Source organism: Zeus faber (assembly GCF_960531495.2).
Source record: "Zeus faber genome assembly, chromosome: 10".
Taxonomy (NCBI): Eukaryota; Metazoa; Chordata; class Actinopteri; order Zeiformes; family Zeidae; genus Zeus; species Zeus faber.
In genome coordinates this window covers 12,783,121-12,799,059 of record NC_137199.1, presented here as the reverse complement: position 1 = coordinate 12,799,059, position 15,939 = coordinate 12,783,121, and the positions used below count along the sequence as shown (strand labels likewise).

Genomic DNA, 15,939 nt, shown 5'->3' with positions numbered 1-15,939 from the left:
TCATCGATCGATTGATTGATTGATTGTTCGATTGGTCGATTGGTTGATTGATTGATTGATTGATTGATTGATTGATTGATTGATTGATTGATCATTTTCAAATTTGTATTTGATGGAAAACATTTCAAATCCAACTTTTATCACACAAAGTACTTTGCCAAACCTCCAAGTATCAAAACTGCTTCCATGTCAAGTCTAACTTCAGAGTCATTTTAGGGAAACGCATTATTCTACACCAAACTATATATAAAAAATAACCCCTCCCCCTCAAATTCTCTTCGATGACATGCCAGACTGATTATTTCATATGATGTATGACTACGACCTTTCATGTTAGCTAATGGTAAAGGATATGACGTTATAAATAGTTTGAGTTCTGGCCCTGGACAAGCTCCGTATGATATATTCCTCAGTGTACTTGATCGAGGTTTGCAGCTTCTATTAACAACTGAATTTTCCACATTTGTCTTGCCTGTCTTCGTAGGTTGGAATACACATAAGGAGTTATATTTAGAGAGAGAGGGAGTGAGAGAGAGAGAGAGGAGAGAGCGAGGGAGAGCGAGAGAATGCACGAGAGAGAGAGCAAGAGAGAGAGAGAGAGAGAGAGAGCGAGAGAGAGAGAGACGATATCAATGAATGATCACGTGATCGTGATTGGCCACGCTTTCTATATAAATGAACTGTAATGGATTATCCGTGGAAATTACTGTTCCAACCGTTTTTGACAACTTTTTGAATTTAGTTTATTGTGACTAAAGAGTTTTCCTCCCAACAGTAGGTCATACCCTCCATAAACTTAAGGGCCTTTTCTGAGTGGTCTGTGATGGGACAGTCCCTTCTTCCCTCTCTCAAAACCACTCAATTCACAGTGGGAAAGGAGGTTGATATTGATCGACTGAAACTGGTTTCTGATTGGGGTCTATGAGATTCCTCCTTCAGTCCTCATTCATTTTTCAGTTCTGACACCTTCGTGCAGAGGTTTCAATCATAATCATTTCCTTACAAGACCATACAGTTAAAAAAAAAAATCACATGATGATTTTACTTTTTAAAAAGGATTGAGGAGACCCCCTTTCAATCATAAGCTGAAAATACCAAGTTGGTTTCGAGTCAACTTTACCCTCAGTCCACTAACATAAGGGACCAAAACAAGGTCTGGGTTAATTTAGAATTTAATGTTTAAGATCAGGTACAAGTATAAATATATATATATTAAAAAAAAAACTTTTTCTTTCTCAATAGAATTTCCAAACAACTATTATGGAGCTGAATTGTTTGTTGACTTCTGCATGCATGCAGTAGAGAATGTGAGTGATTTGGGACTCAACTACATGTTTATGTACTTAAAGTAGTGGCATTTACAGTCCTGCATGTAATAACCAACTATTTATTGTTTCTGAACATCAATTAACCTTGAGGTGGATGAACATGTTTGAACTTTAAAAGGGTTGTATATGGAAAATTCCAGACCATATAATGGTGTTTATTGTGTATTATAAATAGTGTGATTTACCTGGAATTCCTGCATGGATCAGAGCAGAGAGAGAATAGCACACAGCGTGAAAACACAGGATGCTGGAAAGGAGGAAGCGCAAAAGCCCACCGTGCTGAACGCTGACATACTGTGCGCCTTTCTCAAATGTTGTCCAGTGTGTTTGAATGCACGTTTTTGAGCACATGTAATGTGTGTGATTTTAAAATGGTAATCTGCAATATTGTTTTGTTAGAAAAAAAAGGATCTTTTTGGATATTAATCCCACATTTCTTTGGCTGGCCCTTTATATGAGACAGTCAGTCTCATATAAAGAGCAAGCTGCAGCAAGCTCTCAAAGAGCAAGCTGTGTTTTTGATAAAACTTGATCAATTTGATAAAGCTGTGTAGCTGGTGTTCACTAAACGATATAGATGAACATTGAAAATTAAGACTGACAAAAACAGAAAGTCCCCTTTGATAAAAATAAATCCCAAATCAATCAATCAGAAGTAGGCAAGCTTTTGAGAGAAGAAAGTGTCCGCCTTTGAGCGAAGACGAGGGTAAACAGGGATGTTGGTAAACCTCATCATCGCTCTGGAATTCACCTTGTAATAAAAAGATCTTGACATAGAAATTCCTATTTTAACCATCTTCTAGCCAAAGACAAAAGCACAACAGCTGTTAAAAAAAATTCCCCAATAGGTACTGTGAAAAGTCAATGGGCCTGATGGGGCATTTGACAGGTTACATATGATCTGAGGTTACCGCGCCATATAGTCCCCTCTGAGCCCTTGCTATTTGCTCGTCTAACCTACACCAAGTTTATTTTTCTCCTGACCTTGGCGCATATCTGTCTTTAGAAGCCAGGATAAGCACATTGTACTGAGAAGGAAAGCATTTAAAAGTTGTGGTATCCCACACAGGGCAACCCAATGCCCTCTGTGGGATACCTAACATAGGTAAGCTGTAGGGCTTACAAAACATCTTGACATGTTGGCATGCACCGATCAGCCACAACATTAAAACCACTGACAGGGCAAATGAATAACATTGCTGATCTCGTTCCAATGCACCTGTCAAGGGGTGGGATATATCAGGCAGCAAGTGAACAGTCAGTTCTTGAAGTTGATTGTGTGGGAGGCAGGAAAAATGGGCAAGCGTAATGATCTGAGTGACTTTGACAAGGACCAAATTGTGATGGCAAGACGACTGGGTCAGAGCATCTCCAAAACAACAGGTCTTGTGGGGTGTTACCGGTATGCAGTGGTTAGTACCTACCAAAAGTGCTCCAAGGAAGGACAACCGGTGAACCAGCGTCAGGGTCACGGGCACACATGGGCTCACTGATGCACGTGGGGAGCGAGATCTAACCCATCTGGTCCGATCCCACAGAAGAGCTACTGTAGCACAAATTGGTGAAAAAGTTAATGCTGCTTTGATAGAAAGGTGTCAGAACACACAGTGCATCACAGCTTGATGTGTATGGGGCTGTGTAGCTGCAGACGGGTCACAGTGCCCATGCTGACACCTGTCTAGCGCTGAAAGCTCCTACAATGGGCACGTGAGCGTCGAATTCACATTATGTGGATGGTCGGCGTTAGGGTCCGATCCAATGGAGAATCTATGGGATGTGCTGTAATGTGCTGTCCCGATCCATCGGGACCCCACGCCTCAACCTAAAAGATTTGAAGGATCTGCTGCTAACGTCTTGGTGCTAGATACCACAGGATACCTTCAGAGGTCTTGTGGAGTCCATGCCTCCACGGGTCAGAGCTGTTTTAGTGGCACGAGGGGGAGCTACACAATATTAGTGGTATTTAGTGGTGGTTTTAATATTCTGGCTGATCCATGTATATAGGTGCTGGAAAAAATTGCCACACTAAATATATGGAGTTAACATCAAGTGACTATGATCTGGTCCTGCTATTGTTCAATCAAAAGAAGTAGAGAGTTGAAACTGTAGCACCGCCCCTTTCCAGTATTCTTCACAAGTTGTATTTAACTACATTATCTTAATAGTTTTTTATAGTTTTTTCTCATAAAGTACGTACATCAGTGTAAGACTCAAAAACGATCGGCTGATCTTCTAGGTTGAATGTCGTGTGATGTGGCCAAGAAACTTTTTCTTGATTGATCAGACGTGTAGACCTACATGTCAGAGGTGAAACTCCCGGTGAAAAACTAAAGATTTTTGCTCCAAAATAATAAATGCCACAATTACACTCAGGAAAATTCCTTTCCTGATAGGAAGGTTGCAATGACAGTTTATAAGTTTGAATGCGTCCAGTGTGGGTGAATCGGTCCAGTGTAACGGCCTTTTAAACCAGTAAAGTTATGTTTATTCAACCCTTTTTTCAAATAACCCCCACTCTATAGTCTGTATATTTCCATTTTGTTGTTTTTATTGTTTTCTAGAATTTTTAGAATGTATTCATTAAAGACGATACTGAAATAATTCAGTCACGCAATCCACCAAATATTACACTTTCCTGTTCCAGCAGTCAGAGCACACACCAAACAGAGGATTATGTGGGACTACCATTCAGCCCCAGTCTGCCACCTCCATCTTTAAAACTGATGCCAGAGCTTCTAAACCATTTACTCTGAGACATAAAGTAATGTTATGGGTGATTAGAAAGCACCACAGGGCCAATGCGGTATTCTGGCAGTGTAGAGAGGGAACCAGTGTAGCTCTGAGAGGCTTCCATTGTAGATTTATTGGTCTCTCCCCCAGCTCGGACACCCTGAAAGCCAGGCGGCCCCTGCTAACCCTCCTTAGGAATTATCATTACACTGGAAAAAATATGTTTTTGAGTCACTGCAAGCGAAGCGGATATGGCCAGATGTAGATGTAGATTTGTCGTGGTCTTGTTGGGTGATGAAATAACCCATTAGCACATGCGCCTACCGTGAACAGACGTTCAATACTGTGCATACACTGTGCACAACACACACGCGTTCACACATTTAAATCCACCGGCGTGTGGTTGAATTGAGCCAGGCCGCATGTGGCACTAAATATTCACAGGTGCCTTGGATAAACTTTTATCTAGCTCTGAAGTCCAACGTTTCTGCACAGGATTGAGAGAGAGAGAGAGAAAGGGAGAGAGAGAGAGAAAGACGGAGGGAGATGGAGAGATGGAGGGGGGGTTGGTGGTGATGGGTAAAAAGTGAGAACAGGGGAAGAAGTGTACGAAGGGAAAATAGAGTGAGGGGTAGAGAGGGATGGACATTTGCAGGAGGACAGAGAGAAGGAGGGAAAGGGAGAGAAGGAGATGCATGGAAGGGAGCGAGCGAGAGCGAGAAAAGGAAGACAGAGAGAGAGAGAGAGTGAGAGAGAGAGAGAGAGAGAGAGAGAGAGAGAGAAAGAGAGAGAGAGCGAGCAAGCATGTCTATGACGAACTCTAGGTGTTGGTTTACTGTGGCTTGGCTGATATGAGTGTCTCGCACCGGAGACCATACCGGTTGCTGTCTGCGGGCTTTAAAGTTCTGGTCCAGGATCGCTGTTTGTGAAGCCTTTCTCTGAAGGGAAATTCCACCGCAAGGCCATAAAAACCTCATATAATATATTTATTTATAAGGCTGGTCAAAGGAACTAACAGCAGACGCAGCAACAAATTTGATAGAGGTGTACGTTAAAATGTTAAATTGAGCGAGGACGACCCGGCAGTGAAGGGTACTCTTTGGTATACAGGGTGTATTCACTTCTCTGGCAACTGACATATTATACTCACCTACAAGCCTAATAATTTCAATATTAGGATTAATTTCCACCACCTGCTCAGTAATTATCTCCTCTGTTCATCCGTGATTACCACCACAGCCTTTCCTGTGGACAGGGACAGAACAGAGCAGAACTCCTTTGAACAGCCGGTCGAGGGAATGAAAGTGGCGCTGGACAGGGCAAGCAAGCCCTATGGAAGTGGAACGGTGGAGCAGGATGAAAACAGCTGGAGAGATGTCGAGGAAGAAAGGTCTGGGAGTGGACACAACTGAAGCAACCTTACAAACCCCCCCCCTCCAACCCAATGAGATGGAGTTGGGAGTGAACCCTAGGAAGGAAGCCCTAAGCTCCCTAGAGGAGCAAAGGGCCTAAGCTCAGCTACATGGGTATGACAAATGACAAATGCCTACCCTGCGAGATTAAAACGCAAAGGTTGTCTTGTTATGTTGCGTAATGGACAGCGTCTTTGACTCTCTGTTTTACACGGTGATAGAGGAGGGGTATGATAACTACTTTAGGGCTTTTTCTCGAGACTCACTTCATGTAGGAAGCCCTCCACCCTAACCCAGGCTGGGAACCTGCGGTAACCAACACTTTGTGGAGGCTAAAATAGCTCCGTTCATAAACATTGTTCTTGTGTAACGTGATGCGATTTGAAAGAGCCGTAAGTCTGGTCCAGGTGATCATGCAGCCGCAGCATTGAGTTATTGTTGCTATGATGTCAGACATTATTCAGCTCGGGGAAATCTGAGCTCTGAAACATTGCCTGAATTTCAGACCTAAAATTGAGTTAAATGACTTGATGTGATTTGTGCTCCACAAGTTGGAGGGTGCTTTTTTGTTGTTGTTGTTTTATTAACACAATATTTGGAGGGTTTCCTGTTATAATGCCACTAAAACCAACACTATGGGTGGTGCCCATTTCATGACACCAACAAGGTTTAAGAGTTCTTACTTAGAGCAAAAGCGACACCGGGTCCTTTTGATGGTTAGATACTAGAGGGCCATTGGATTATAAATTAAGAAAATCCACAATAATTAAGCCATTTCTGTTTTTTTAGAAAATGCGCTGCATTAAATTACACTGATTTCAAAGTGCTGTTTCTGTGGTGGAGACAGCGAGAGATGCCTGGAATGATTCGTCTGGGATCTGTTAAAGACATTTAGCTCTCTATTAGGGGCATTTAAAAAGGAGATGAATTATTTTGCAACGTCTACAGTATGACCTCGACGTCAGAGTACCGCTCTTGGAAGAGAGAAATGCTTTCCTTTCTTTTATCCTGCTGCTGTGTTTTAGATTTTACCAGAAATCACAATCATTGCTGTGTACTCCCATAAATATATCCAAACCAGTAGATGTGGTCATTTAATCTGTTTTTGTAATCTTGTAATATTTAATACTGCACAGTAGTGCATTCCTTAAGCAAGGCGGTTATATTTGTACGACAGCAATTTGTGTGAAATGGCATAATGACATTTTGTGCACCTAATTAGTGTCAACTTAGTATGTCCCAAACCAAAGTATGCTGAAATAGTATTTGCAAAGTACAAGGATGACATACTACATATGGTGAAATATTATGCAAACACTGCACACTACCTTGACAAGTCTATCCCACAATGCAACGTGAGGGCAATACACCCGTAAAAGTTTATATACAGTGTCGTCATCAACCAGCAATGTACTGAAAGGAAGTGGAACAGCTATATGACTATGGAGTTATTTTTAAAATACTTAAGTACGTAAAGAACTGCCCTATGGTTTGTACAAACATGTAGTATTACGTAGTACACCATTTCAAGTTAATTCTCAGAAAGGCCAAAGCGGATTGGGTTCTTACCTTGGGTACCCCGGGTTGTCAAAATAAATGCTGGGATGTCTGGAATCGAGTGGAAAAAAGTCATTGACCATGTATGATGCATCCTCAATATTTTAGGCAGAGTTAGAAAGTACCTAGTATGTCTCTACTGTAAGACAAGAAAGATAAGGTCAAGCAAGCTATGTGAGAACACCAGCCCAGACAACGACAGATATGGATAAACAATGGCCCTGATTAGGAGTCAATTATGGTCCACTTCTAGGCTCATTATATATGCTTTTGATTTGGTATTGGTATTAAAAGTATATTTGTGTTTGATATATGTGTTCGATCTGGATGTCACTGGAACATTCACCCACTCTGTGAAAATTGCTTCACCAAATTGGCGAAAAAACAGCCTTATTCTGGCTTATGAAAGATGTCGATCCTATTCCCATGCCTTAAATCACATCTGAAATCTGCGTTGGGGGGGTTGAACGGACCAGGATTTATACAACGTACCTGTGATGTTGTCTGAAGAAATTTGAACTGAAGAAAAACAAGACGAGCCCATAAGGAACTTCAATCATGAGTTTAATAGACGTTTCCATTCAAGTTAGGTCCTCGTGTGGAGGAGTCGACGCGATCCATTTACATTTGTTACATTTGGGGCTCTCTTTTTCTCTCGCTCCCTCTCTTTCCCTCTGTATTTTTCTGCTCTTTCTCTGTACCTAATCACCCTGCCTTTCTCCAGCGCATATACTGTCATTCAGTCGAGGCAATATGTGTACTTTGCACAAGATCATATTCTCCGTTTCACTACCTGTTTCACCTCCTACAGGTCACATGAGCCCAGCTCGGTTATGGTGTGTGCATGTGTGTGGGAGACTGACAGATGTTTTCATACAAAATACTTTGGTTCGGTCACCGCTCACAACCCTGTGGCTGAGTGATTCTTGTCCGACAAGACAGAAAGCCTGAGGAAAGTAACTTCGGAAAGACTGAGGATGAGTGCTCTGCGTTCACCAATGTCCAGTTCGTCATGGTTGGTCGCTGTGAGCTGCCTGGTAACAACCGCAGTTTTCTATTATTGTCCAAAGGGCGCTGCCCAGCACAGCCAGAGTCTGCATTGTTGATGACTGGGAGCTGCCCAGTACAATCAAAGTCTTCTAGTGCTGGACACTGAGCAGCTCCACTACAGCGATGGGGAGAGATGCTTTGCTCAAGAGCCCAATGTGCCTCACAGTGGAAAGAAAGACTCTCACTTACCATTTCTAGTACACCCATAACTCAACAGATAACCTTTATATGACAAAGCAGCTTCTTTGTCCTCTTTGCAGTTCGCCCATATTTTGGGCAGTTAGGCACTTTTGAAGCGATCGCCTGTACGAAGTCATAAAGTAGGTCAAAGTTACGAGTAATGACATCTGGTTTGCCCCCCGGTCACCCCTGATGTCCCATGGAACTAAGAGTTAACCCAAAGTATAAACACGAATTGAGACACTTTTCAATGAATTGCGATTGTGCAGAGAATGCAGACCAGTAAACGTCTGATTGATTTGAACGGACACGGAGAGGCATTCTCTCCTCCCTCTCTCCAGCTTTGAATAAGGGACTGTGTTGAAAGCTGAGCATATCACTTACCGGTCAGGATGCCAAGCTACATATTTCTTTAACTGGAGGGCAGACTGAGGGGCACTAAATCAGATATGGCAGTTTAAACACAGGTTTATTCAGGTCACCTCAACAACTTACATCAAAGCTGTCATCACCTGGACATCTAAAATAACTAAATACCATTTGATATGTTCAATAGATTTGGAAAATGATCAATTATCGTTAAATCAAACAATGTTCCGTTATTATTGAATTCCTGTGGATCATTCTATACTTCCTGAAAGGCCTTTAGGACGGCTCCAAATCATCTAAAGTGCCAGAGCAGTTTCAGCTCAAACATTGAAATTTTGAATTTTTCCAAAATTCTTCTGATTGTTTCTAAAGATTTGAATGGTTTGGCTCCTGAATACATCTAAGCCATCCAATCAGATGAGATCTTTGTGAATCGTGTCTGTACTACAGTTACAATGAAAATATCATCAAAACAGCCGTTATTGTACATTCTCTGAAGGTGCTTACGACGTGTAACTGGAATAATGGTGAAGTTGAACTATTAATCATTTTTTGATGGGGACCCCCTTGGACATCTCTAAGTCAACCATGTATCAATGCAGAGGATTATGGAGTTGACTTCATTGATATTCGATCACGTCCAGCCTCTCACGAAGGAGGCCCCACCCCTCCTGCAAACGGCCTCTGCGCTATAAATCCTGCGCTCCGTGCGCTGCGCTGCCCAGTCGTTTGGAGAGCAGAGGGAAGCGGCACGAAAGGGTCAGTCTCCAAAAATGAAGCATTTAACCTTGTCAGCTCTGGCCCTCACCTTAGTAGCGACAATCTGCGTCGCCAAATCCCCGTATCAGTCCGTCTTGCAGCACAGCAGAATAAGGGGCAGACAGCATGGGTAAGTCCACAAGGAAACCAAACAAAGCCGTGCGTAAATGTTTTGCGTAAAGTTTGTTCCCCGGGGTGTGTGGACTAAATCTGCACTCCGTTTGTGATTCATGTTTGTGTCAATGCACCTTTGGTTTCTCTTGCCCTTTCAGACCCAATGTTTGCGCCATGCAGAAGATCCAGGGCACCGATAAGAAATACTTTACCAACTGCAAGCAGTGGTACCACCGCAAAATCTGCGGCAAGCCGACGTGAGTGCAATCTGTAATTATTTTGCGCATTGATTTGTGTTACGGTATATGTGTGATAATGTGTCACATGATAAGCTTTCAAACTCTAAAAGTGTGTTGTTCTCATTGTTTTGTCAGGAAGGTTTTACTTTTGCTTTTTAATGCAAGCGATTCACCAAAATACATTCAAATACCTTTTTTTCACATCCCAGTAGTGCACACCTTACAGGATTTAGCAGGACAGTGATCCCAGACCTCGGGATTGTAGCCGTAGGAGCCAAGACCTTGAGTGCATATTAGGCATTACCTATGTTATTCCTCCTGCACTGTTATAATGGAAGGAATTTGGCTGAGGAATGTCACTGTTCCCCGGAGGTGTCCCTAGGCAATGCTGCCAACTCTCCTAGTGGGGACACGACAGCAGCATTGTTACATAACTTGTCAATTGGAGGAAAAACAGTCCAATTCCTCAAGTGCCTCAGAGACTGAGGTATACTGTACAGTAATTGGTACCAATTCACATCACAGAGAGGTCTCATACCCTTCCTTCCAAAATCTTATGATACTACGGAAATGAATGTTTCATGGGTGTGTTGAAATGCTTTTTTCCATCTGACACAGACATTTCTTCAATTCAATTAAAACATGTCCTCAATTTAAAGGTGCAGTGTGTAGAATGAACGGAACAAACTTGGCTGAAATGGAACAGAATTACATTTACATTTACATTTAGTCATTTAGCAGACGCTTTTATCCAAAGCGACTTACAAGGGAGAATAACATTCAAGCTACAGAATAACATTCAAGCTACAGAATAATATTCTACTACTATATTCAAGCTACAGAATATTCATCAGTATGTTTTAATTAGTGTATAATCCCATGAAAATAACAATCGTGGTGTTTGCGTTACCTTAGAATGAGCCATTTTTTAATACATAAGGAGCGGGTCCTCTTCCATGGAGGCTGCCATGTTGCACCGCCATGTTTCTACAGTAGCCCAGAACGGACAAACCAAACACTGGCTCTAACTCGCGTTTTTTGCGAGTTTCGCAGGCCACTGTCTGCAGTGGCGGCGAGTCCTATAGGGGACATAGGCGCCCACCTAGGGCACCATCTCGAGGGGTGGCCAGAAGAAAAGAAAAAATTATCAGTGAATGATCATCACAGGCTGAATTTGAACCCAGGTTGCTGCAGGCGTTTTGCCTGGCCTGCCTGGCTTCTCTGGTTGAGCCACCAGAACCCTGTTGGGATCGCTCCGACGGTGCCTATAGCAGGCGATGGGGCGCCCGCGCTCGCAGGGTACCAATGTAGGGACGATCGGCACGCCAGAACCGTGTGTTTTGCATCGCCATGGGGAGGGGTATTCATTTGGTTACGATCTGCGACCTCACTGCTAGATGCCACCAAATTCTACACACTGCACCTTTAAGAGACAGGCAAATAGTTGTAATAATTTTCTTCGCATGGAGGCCTTTGGGTCAATCACAGCCTGTTACACTGTGTTGAAATCCCTCACTGTGGTAAAGTTCTCATTCACTTGTGGATTTGGGTTTGTTAATACAAATACTGGTTATTGAACTCAGTGGCAGAGAGTTAGGAATTATGTTGGACACACACGCACAGACCTCACAAACACATACACACACACACACACACGCGCGCGCGCGCACGCAAACGCAGCTCTTTTAATGAGGGCTGTGTTTAAGTTTAGGGAGACAGCAGTGGCCCAGCTGTGCCACAGAACAGAGACAGCAGCTTCAGGACACACTTGACATAGACTCCAAAGCATTAGAGTGTGTGTGAGTGCATGTGTATGTGTGCGTGCATGTCTGTTTATGCTGTTGTCCTCAATAGATACAGTAAGACAGAGGGAAAAGGAAACAAAGAGGTTGAGAGCAGAGGGGGGGAAACAGACAGATGGAGAGAGAGAGAGAGAGAGAGAGAGAGAGAGAGAGAGAGAGAGAGAGAGACAGAGAGAGAAGTGGCCTCTGGCCTTCCAGACAAGTCTCTTGTGGTGTTAAATAAAGTAAATTGTAAAGGTGATAATTACCCTCAACACTATGGTATTTAAAACCAATGCAATGTAGTGTGAATTGCCAAGCGGCATACATTATGTGGCAAGAGGGATTCTTTCTTTATTAGTCTCCAGGAGCAACCATTTACCGTAACTGTCATTTTGCATCGTGTAAAAAGAGAAATGCTCCATCTAGTTTGATGTAAAACCATGAACAAAATGGGAAATTATGTCTTAATCTGTCTTGGCGTTGAGCTGGACAGGAAACCAGCCTTTTATATTTTGCAAGCCGCAGTGGCTGGTAAATTACTAAATAAAAACTTTTAGCGGCTATAACAATATTTCTACAGTGGGAGCTCCTAATGGTGGCTGGCGTGGTAAACTTTGCGGCATTCAGCGAGTGGCTGGTGGTCAATTCACAGTCTGATAACTGGAATACAGAAATATAGCAGTATTCACTGCAGTGTCGAAAAATGACCCAAGATGGTCTGAACAGCTGAGCTAAAATAATCCATCGATGCCGGCAATCAAGAGTGCTGATGTTTGGGGCTCTTTTGAATCAATTTCTTTTCAGTTATCTCTGTTAATTTCTTATTTTATCGAATTGTCCCCTCTCAAGTCTTATCTCTTCTATTTTTTGTGTTGTTTCGGTTCCTCTCCTCTTCTCTTTGTCACGGCCGCTCCTCTTCTCCCCTCCTCTCATCTCTTCATTGTGCATCGCTGCTCCATAGGACTCCTGCAAAGCAGCGGTTTGGAAATGTGAAAGGACAAGGTAGCAGTGTCGCGGCCCGGCCTCGTCGAGTTGCATAATGGAGACCTTGTGTTTTCGCAATCAATCAGTCACACTCATGTTGAATAGCATGACCACCGGCTCGGATTACCAGCATCCCGCTCTCCTGGAAACGGGCGAAGGGCAGGGGGCGGTGGGGTTGGATGGGGGCAGAAGTGGGTGCGATGGAGAGATGATACAGGGTGCTTTAGGAGGAGACAGAGAAAATGCATTAGTGAGGAGAACTACCGCCCAGCAATAATCAAAAAAAAAGATGAGAAAAGTCATCCTTCTTTTGTCTCCATATTTGTATGTGTGATTTTTTTTAATACGAATTACACTCTAATAAGAGTCAAATTTGTATGCAAATTCATTGTTCCTCAAAATTACTTATTCCCGTTGCTATTTAATGTTGGTCATTTATGAAGGATGATGCAATTCATCGATTATTTCGACTAAAAAAAGAGAAAACAATAAAATATCATTATTAAAGTATTGTGAAAACAGGCCGGTGTCGTTGTGAGCTGAGTAGGACAACGTGAAGATACGGAGAAGTGAGGCAGAAAAAGGACGGCCACAAAACTTTGGTAAATCTTGGCTTGGTTGTGATGAAAGAAAGGAGTAAGTATTTTAAGCATCTTTGTATTAAACAGGAAAAGACTTTGTGAAATACTTGGAATGTTGCAACATAGGCATTGTACTGCGACAAGAACTTTCCGCTAATTTGCGGGACACGTTTCAGTACGAGGTGACCGTGCTTCACACAAAGCAACCCATTAAAACCAATAATATTGATTAAAAAAGAGAAGTACAAGGAGTAAATAAGTAGATGAAATAAAGACAGGCAGATAGGTAAAATGCACACTTAATTAAAAAAATATTTGATGTACGAATTAAAAGTAAGAGTCGTCACAATAGGCTGCCCACAGAAAGGATGTTTCAGGAGGAATTTAAAAAATGCCACTGACGCGGCCAGCCCCAGATCCCTATTTCCACTTTTTTGATTAGTGAGAGCTCATCAGAAAAAACGAAGGCAAGGGAAAGACTAATACAAAGACAGAGGAGCACTTCATGACTTCTAGATTGGCGTCAGCATAAAACTGTCAGCAGGGAAGTGTGTGCAGATGTTGCTGGTTATGTCGGACTGGGAGTGTTGGCCGGGGCTGCGGGTTGGGTCCGGGGTTGATTGGCTGCATGTAGCCCCCCAGGTGACATGTAGTCAGATAAACCACCAATGGAAAGAAGTCTGATAACTAAGCAGTTTCAGACCTCAGAGGATCTGGCGGAAATGAGTTTGTGTATGCATGCATTTGCATTTAACTGTTTGTGTGTTATATTTATCATGATAGTATGTGTGACGTGAGACATGAGTCTCAATGAATATGTACATGCTTCTGTGTATGTGTGCATTCATATACAGTATGTGTGTGTGTGTGTGTGTGTGTGTGTGTGTGTGTGTGTGTGTGTGTGTGTGTGTGTGTGTGTGTGTGTGTGTGTGTGTGTGTGTGTGTGTGTGTGTGTGTGTGCTTACTTATGTTTACAGTATGTGTTCCCCTCATCTTCAGTGGAAGGAGCGTGTCGGTTAAGTCTCAAACCGTGACGCAAGAGAGCGAAACAGACACAGCCAGGCCCAATGTCGTTTCTCTAACAGTGATTCTTTCATTTCAAATCCACAGGGATGTTAAAGGGGAAAAAAAAAAAAAGAGGAAGTGAGCTTTGCTGTGGGGGCCGGGCGTTTGTAGGAAATTACGGCTTTTAGAGGACACTGTTAAGAGACTCAGATGCCCCAACACACACAAATCATTCAGAGCTGGGCCCAAAACGTTTATTTTATTTTGTTGTTTTAGCCTCGCAGCAAATCCCCGCACTGGGGTCTGTTTTCGAAGTGCTAAAGAAAGCTTTATTCAAAAGTCTTCAGCTGGGTTAAACACAAATGGCCCAGGCCTTTTTCAGCGGTTATTTAATTTGATTTACAGACTATCATGGAGGGGTGAGAGGGGGCAGACTGGTGTGTGTGTGTGTGTGTGTTTCATGCTGAACAATCCCAGTCTTTGTGTTGTTGACGGTGTCAGGGGGTCACACAGGAGGGATGTAGGGCATCGGGAAGGCGGGGGAGGTCCGGAAAGGTCAAAGGTCAGCTGAGGAGAGTGCCATAACGAGGCTTTTGAAGTGTGCGCAGTCCGTCTCCTGGACCAAAAATAAGATACACAAGGTTTTATTTTATATTATTTTATTTTATTACATTTAATTACATTTTATTAAATTTTATTTTATTTTTAGCTTGAGCTCATTCATCTAAACAGAATACTCAACACTCAAAATGGAAAAATTGTGGCAGAGGAAATTACAAATCATATTGAGTGTAAGTGTACAAAAACTCAAAAGATATACATAACACAAAATCATATTTTTCACATATGTAAAGCTATTTTAACCGTTCAGTCATTACACATTGGTCCATTGATTAAGAACTGCAGCTGTCGATGTATATTTCTGTGTCATTTGTGATTGATAGATAGATAGACAGACAAACAGACAGACAGACAGATATATAGATAGATAGAATTGCTTTTGCTCCGATTTTTATTATTAATAATCTTCGTGGCATTTTTCGGGCTAAAACACATGGCAACCACTGTAAGCCTCGTTGGAACTGGGATGTTTCAGATGTCTTGTCGTTCAAATTTGATCAATATCGATGTACCTTTGTAGCAGAAATTTGTGGAAAAACTGGTGCAAATTTACCAAAAGTTGAAGAACGTTAGTGCAACTTGATTAGTTTGAGGAGCGGGGCGCTTTGTGACATCATCGTCCCAAGTTCCATATAAGTCCAAGCTTGGTCTCTCAGATGTCATTCCCATCTAGCGACTTGCGCCCTGTGGACTGCGTAGTGTTTGCCACGCATAGACAGACAACCCGAGCCGATTCTGCATTTAATGGAAACTCAGAAAACTGTAACCCGTGTAGTGTTGCACAAAACTCCTGAAAACTATACTCTTATAGAGAATTCATTTGGTTATATATCAAATATGTTCAACTGGTCTAACATTTGAGATCGAAGAATTGGGAAATTTGGAATTAGTGTCGATACAAAACAATGTGTTTTACAGAACCTCGGAAGCCTGTAATACGTACCTAACATGACTGGACTGGACCCCGTGTCTTGCTGACCGCGGCTATATTTTCATTTCTTCTTGACTCTGACCTTGCCATCATGCTGAAGACTTATAACTCCCAGCCAGATTGATATCCCAGACAGAAAAATGAAAAATGTCGGTGATTTGCAGGATGTATGTTATATTTGGAATAAAACCTCTTTCCGCGGGGAAATTAGGCTGTCCGAAACAATCTACACTCGTTTGAAACATGACGGTCTGCTCCGCTAGTGAGCTACATCACTGGTCTCAATGCTGGAAGT

At 42.4% G+C, this 15,939-nt stretch overlaps 1 protein-coding gene across 1 annotated transcript in view; it reads left to right on the top strand.

Annotated features, from left to right (window-relative positions):
- The first annotated feature begins 9,363 nt into the window (after positions 1–9,363).
- Positions 9,364–15,939, top strand: part of tgfbi (transforming growth factor, beta-induced) — a 26,468-nt gene continuing 19,892 nt past the window's right edge. The window contains exons 1-2 of the mRNA XM_080007987.1: positions 9,364–9,515; positions 9,658–9,756. Of these exons, the coding sequence (XP_079864113.1) occupies positions 9,400–9,515; positions 9,658–9,756 (215 nt within the window). The 5' untranslated portion in view covers positions 9,364–9,399. The remainder of the gene's footprint in view (positions 9,516–9,657; positions 9,757–15,939) is intronic.